The 6,443-nt window shown below is 38.3% G+C and overlaps 1 protein-coding gene across 1 annotated transcript; it reads left to right on the forward strand.

Moving 5' to 3' along the window:
- Positions 1-3,409: 3,409 nt before the first annotated feature.
- On the forward strand, positions 3,410-5,004 carry LOC132187605 (uncharacterized acetyltransferase At3g50280-like). Its single transcript, XM_059601964.1, has one exon. It carries the CDS (start codon positions 3,453-3,455, stop codon positions 4,794-4,796), a length of 1,344 nt encoding a protein of 447 aa, XP_059457947.1. The 5' UTR covers positions 3,410-3,452; the 3' UTR covers positions 4,797-5,004.
- Positions 5,005-6,443: the final 1,439 nt, after the last annotated feature.

The raw sequence follows: 6,443 nt of genomic DNA on the forward strand, positions 1-6,443 counted from the left end.
CTGATCACAGACTACAAAAATGAAGGACCTATACGGCACATTCAATCATAAGCATAATTTCTCATTGAGAGACAATGTACTTACAAGATCCTTAATTAAGTACTTTATTTTGACACACGAAACACATTGGTAAACATAAATTCTGAGACTGCATTTTATTTTTACAAGTATAAATTCTACGACACATTAATAATGTTGGGAAAATAAACACCTGGGGAGTCTTCAATTCCATCACAGACGAGACTCCCAACACATAATACGTCACATTCAATGAGATATACATTACCATTGAAGGAAACAACTGACATAAAACAAGATATCCAAGAAACCAAAATGTTAGCAACTTCTGGGAAATCTAGGAACCAAAAAATTGATCGTATTCAATGGACAAACATCAAACATGCATAATCTATCGTTTCAATAAAATTTGCTCAACTACCCAAAAAAGAAAAAAAAGATTTAAGAGGTTGAGCAATTGACGACCCACCCACCTCTAGTCTTGAGCATTCTCATCAACTGACCCAAATGCTCAGGGGGCTGAGCCGACGCCACATCCTTTATGAAAGTCATATGGTCTGCATTTCAACAATGCCAACTATCAAAGCAAGCACTTCGAAAAAACCAAGAGAGTTTTGATAGTGTTACCCGGAGTTGCAGAGTAAGCGCAGCAGCGAAGACGCGCTCTGCCATTCCCGAGAAGCAGAGTGGGCAGAGCGGCGCCAGGTGGACCACCGTACACCACTCCGCCGCCAACCTTCATGCTTTCAGCCACCGATTTCTTATGGTGCTTAGTGCCTTCAGCAGTCGTCCTTCATTATCTTCTATTTAATTTTTTTTTTTGGTCTCGATGGGCCTAAGATATTTAACCCAAGTGCATAGATTGGGCTAGTTAGCCCTTTTTTTCTTTTTTTTTTTTGTTTAACCGGAATTTGTAAATGAGTACGTAGAAGTAAAGATTTATTGGACGTGTTTGGCTTTGTTATTTGAAAATGGATCATTTCCATTTCATTTGAAATGGATCATTCATCTAGTGCATTTATGAGGGTAATATTGTCTTTTTCTTTTAAAGAACAAATTTTTAGGACAATTTATCCTCCTAAATGCACTAAATGAATACTCCCCATTTCAAATGAAATGGAGAGGATCATTTTCCTTGTTATTTAGACACTAACAATGTGTGCCCTTATGTTGCATTAATAGACAATCTCTACATATGCCTGATTAATATTAGTCACCTTGGATTCTCATTGATGCCCTGGTGGGGCTAGGTCAGACTATGACTCAGTCGGACTTAAGGGAGCGCTTGCGATTCCCACTGTTTAGGCGCCTCCTATGCGGCTTCCAACAGATAAGTGCTACTATGGTCATGCCAAGATAGAATAACCACAATAATATTAACCTTTATTTTACACTAAAATACTAAATAGATATTTTTCATTACAAATGTTCCGGCAAAATAGGGATCCGATTTTCCATAACCAAAACTTCAATTCTTTGTTTGCGTATTCAAGCATCCAATTCCTTTGCATCATTGTGTCCCATTGCGTATTCAAGCCGAAAGGTCCAGAGTGACAGAAGGTGATTCTTAATAATTAACAATTTTAATTTGATTAAACATGTTAAATCTCTCCATCAGTATTCATTAATTTTGTGTTAACTTCATGGATTTTCATTATTGACCCTAACTTCAAGCCCTCATTGGTAGCAGAAAGCAGCTTCTTACTGTCCTACTCTTTCAACTGTCCAACCACTTTTTGTTTTTTTTTTTGTTTTTTTTTTTTGTTGACATGTCCGCGGGGGAAGGGGATTCGAACTAGTGATCTCCGCTTTATTAGGCGTGGTCCCAGCCGATTGAGGTATCTCTTGAAGACCCAACCACTTTTTGTTAGTATTATATATATATGTTCAATGGATCTGAACTTCATCTTCTAGCTCTGCAAGTCTCAAAATCCCATGGTTTTAAGGTATTTTTCTCTACAGATAACTTTCCTTCTGCAAAACCCATCTGGCATTGGTGTTGTGGATTGTTCAAGCTTCACTGGGTCTAAAGCAGAATGAAGCTTTAATTTAATGCGTTATTTATTTTTAAATTCAGCAATCCAAAGCCATTAAGCGTTTAGCATTAATTGTTTCGGTCGGTATTTCCTCAAAATATATATATATATATATATATATATATATATATATATATATATGAGGGTGAAAAAATGGCTAGATGGCGAAAGGGGTGACGAATTTTTTTAAAATTTTTTATAAAAAATTAAAAATTAGGGATAATATGGGAATTTTAAAATAAAATTGGTCGAATTGCAAAAATTGAAGCATTAAGGTTGGTCTAAAAATAAAATTACGGCTTTAAGGAATTAAAGAATGTACTTTTCAAAAAAAAAAAAAAAAAAAAATTGCAAGTCCTTTCGGAATGATTTCATAGTTGGAACATTTTTTCAAATAGCTAATTTGTCAAACTTATGTCACCTACGACTACAGGGATCTTATATTACAAAATCGATCCTATGAGGATTAACTTAATTAAATCAAAGTCTAAAAATATTACTTAACTCATTCAATAAAATAATTGGTTAATTTTATGATTTTTTTTTTTAAAAAAAAAAAAAAAAAACTGAAAAAAATATTAAAATTTGGTTATTAGAAATACTAAGGCTTAGAGTTCACCATAATCTCATCATAAATCCATGTTTTTAGTGCATTCTCATGGACATCCAAATTTTGTATTTTTGCATATTTTTTACAAATCTATGTTCTTCGTTAGACACAAAGATTGATGTTTTCTTAGATTGAATCCATAAATATTCTTTCATTGTTTCGGCATAGAAAAACCACTCACTCTATTTCATTGAAATACCTGTTGATGATCAAACACAGGCATTTATTGGGATATTCAAATCAGTAAAAAACCAATCTATGTTCAAGATCAATACAAATCAAGTTGATAACTTTAATGGCTACTCCATCGATTTATAATTGAGTAAAAATCATAACTTTAACAGCTACTCCATGGCCACTTTTGCCCAACATTTTTTTACGTGATACAGAGCTCTGATCATTTCACATTCACCGAAAGAGATTTAATTATATATATTGTCTCAGCAAGGTTTGTAAATGAGACTAGAGTTTCTTTCCAAAATATTCTCTTTTAACTTCTTTTTATAAAAAAAAAATAAAAATCACGGCTCTTTTTCTTTTCGTCTTACGAGGCATTTGCCTCTTTTCACTTTTCTTATCTTGCACGTGGATTCTCATATATTCGAATTGGACGACTCCAAAGTCCTCATCAATTTAGTGCGCAGCAGGATTATTCCGGATACGTCGTGTTGTTAGGAAAACGACAACGTGACAGCCCCAAGAAAATTCTGATAATAGTGCAGCTTTGCAGGCCACAGTAGTCTTGAATGGTTTAATTTGCTCCATCGTCTTGTAGAAAGCAAATTAAGATGGCAAACATTCGCTTCTTATCCACCACCACCGTCCGGCCGACAGCGAGTCATCCCAGCGAGTCAACCCGGAGGGTTGAGCTGACTCCATGGGATCTTCAACTCCTCACACTCGATCAAATCCAAAAGGGTCTCCTCTTCCTCAAACCTACACCCTCCCAAGAAAATAAACTAAAAGGCAGTGTTATTGATCAACTAAAGACCTCTCTGTCCCGCACGTTGGATATTTTCTATCCTCTCGCCGGCCGCCTAGTCATGGTTGAAAACGATGATGACAAGACCACCTCTTTCTTTGTCGACTGCAATAACCTTGGAGGAGCAGAATTTGTTCATGCGGTGGCAGATGGCGTCACCGTGGCCGATATCCTTGAGCCCCTCTACGTTCCCGATATTGTCAACTCCTTCTTTCTGATGAACAGGGTATTGAACTGCGAAGGTGTTTCCAAGCCATTGCTGGCGGTGCAAGTGACTGAGCTCGTTGATGGCATCTTCATCGGTTGCACTTTAAACCACAGCGTTGCGGACGGCACCACCTTCTGGCGTTTCTTCAATACTTGGTCTGGGATCTCTACGGGTTCTTCTGATCCCACCTCACAATCTCCTCCGATCTTCGGGTCGGGTTTTCTTGATGGTATTATGAATCTCCCCATTCGAATTCCTTTCCAATTCCAGCGCAATGAGAGTTCCAACACTAGTCCACCCCTAAAACAGAGAGTTTTTCATTTTTCGAAGGAGAAAATCCAACAACTTAAAGCAAAAGCAAATGCTGAAATGAGCACTAACAAGATCTCGTCCCTTCAAGCGGTTCTGGCTCATCTTTGGCGATCTGTGGTTCGCAGCCGGCGTCTCAACGCTGATGAAGAGATTTGTTACGGCGTACTCGTGGGAATGAGGCAAAGATTACAACCACCATTGCCGGAGGAGTATCTAGGAAACGCGATTCTATTCGGGAACGTAACGGCCACTGCAGGGGATCTTCTTGAACACGGACTAGGCTGGGCGGCTTCGCAGATAAACGAGATGATTGCTTCTCAAAAAGTAGAAGAAATAAAAAAGTATGTGGCGGATTGGATAAAAACCCCTAAGTTTCTAACAACCAGTGACCTGCTAATTAGTAAGAAATTGGTCACAGGAAGCTCGCCGAGGTTCAATGTGTACGGCAATGACTTCGGTTGGGGAAGACCCCTTGCGGTGCGGAGTGGTGTTGGGAACAAATATGACGGGAAGTTAACCGTGTTTCCCGGGCCAGAAGAAGGAAGTATTGATTTTGAAGCTTGCCTCTCGCCTGAGACGTTGCTGGCTATGGCGGACGATGCAGAGTTCAACGAGGCATTAGTCTCGTAAGTCATGTGACGGAGTTATCCCAGTCGGATTAATTTACTTTTCTGAGTTTCCTCAAATGTTTGATCTAAAGTTCTCTGCATTTATGCTTTTGTTTTCTGCATGCAAATTTCACTTTCAGAATGATTTCATAGTTGGAACACTTGTTCAACGAGCTATTTTGTCAAACTTATGTATTCTTCTCCTTGTTTGTGAAGAGAGAAAAAATAACGCACGAGTATTTCATTTATAGTCGATACAGATTATGATCCTCTGTTTCAATGTTAAGGTAATCCTTAGGTAAAAATTCGTGAGTTATTTTCTTGGGTTGGAAGTTGTAGATCCACTTCAACCCAACAAAAATATTAGTCAATTAGTCCATTAGGCTATTTGGCTTTTAGTTCTTGGCATTCACATCTCAATCAACAAAATCACTTTCTAATTAGTTTGGCCGACTCTGCAGAAAAAAAAAAAAAAAAAAAAAAAAATCATAAAAAAGTTCCTTTACATGATCATCTGGCTCTCCAATTTGGAGAGGCCTACTGTAATCAACAACTTTCCTGGCTACTGTTTCAATGAGAACTGCTGTGATGCTTGTGACAACATATTCTAAGACGTTTATTTTGACTTCTTAAAAAAAATCACCTTCTTAGGGCGATCATGCTGTCCCACTTCAAAAATGTTAATATTTTATTATTCAACATTTTTAAAATAAATAAAAACTAAAATAATATAATTTTTTTTAGTTTTTTGATATGGCCCTTCGGGGTGGCCGAAGCCACCCTCAGGCCAAGTGGTGGCCTGCTTCGGCCACCCCAAACCACCAGTCTTGGGAAAGAAAAAAATAAATAAATAATGGGTTTTGTGGGTTTAGCCCTTGGGAGTGGTTCGGCCACACCCAAGGGCCATGGGGGTGGCCAAAATCACCCACAAAAGCCGGTTAAGGGAAGCCGAAGCCACCTCTATGGCCATTTGGGAGTGGTTCAGCCACCCCTAAGGGCCAAACCCACCAAACCCGTTATTTGTTTTTGTTTTTTGGCTATTGGGGGTGGCTGATCCACCCCCAAGGGCCATCATACTGCCATTGCTTGGGCCACCCTCAGGCCAAGCGATGGCCCTTGGGGGTGGTCCGGCCACCTCTAAGGGCCATATCAAAAAACCCAAAATAATATTATTACATTATTTTAGTTTTTATTTATTTTTAAAATGTTAAATAATAAAATACTAATATTTTTGAAGTAGGACACGTGGCAGTATGATGGCGCTAGGATTTTTACTAGGGCCATCTTGGCCATTAACGGGAAAGAATCCGGATCCAAAATGGGACGCTTCAAATACCCTTGGCCATGTGTGCTTGTACAAAGGCAACCCCACTGCAAGTCTAAGTTCACTACTCAGGCACACCGAAAAATATGGTACAAGCCCATGAGGTAAGAGGGATTTAGAGGTCTACAAGCGGTTATAGTCAGTGATTATCGGCTTTAGTTGCTAACTGCAATTGCTTAAGATAGTATTGAATTTTAATAACTACACTTGTTCAATTTAGGCAATTAGCGGTTATTTTATAACCGGTGGTTAGTAGCTCTTAAAACCAATAACCGCTTCTTTATATTTGAGCTTTTTAATGGTGTTTTGAGCCTTTTGTGTCTCATTTTTTAACTTATTTTAAAT

This window comes from Corylus avellana, chromosome ca7 (genome assembly GCF_901000735.1).
Source record: "Corylus avellana chromosome ca7, CavTom2PMs-1.0".
In the NCBI taxonomy this organism is placed as follows: domain Eukaryota; kingdom Viridiplantae; phylum Streptophyta; class Magnoliopsida; order Fagales; family Betulaceae; genus Corylus; species Corylus avellana.

Coding starts and splice junctions, on each gene's coding strand:
- LOC132187605 (XM_059601964.1), top strand. CDS start 3,453: ATGGCAAACATTCGCTTCTTATCCACCACCACCGTCCGGCCGACAGCG.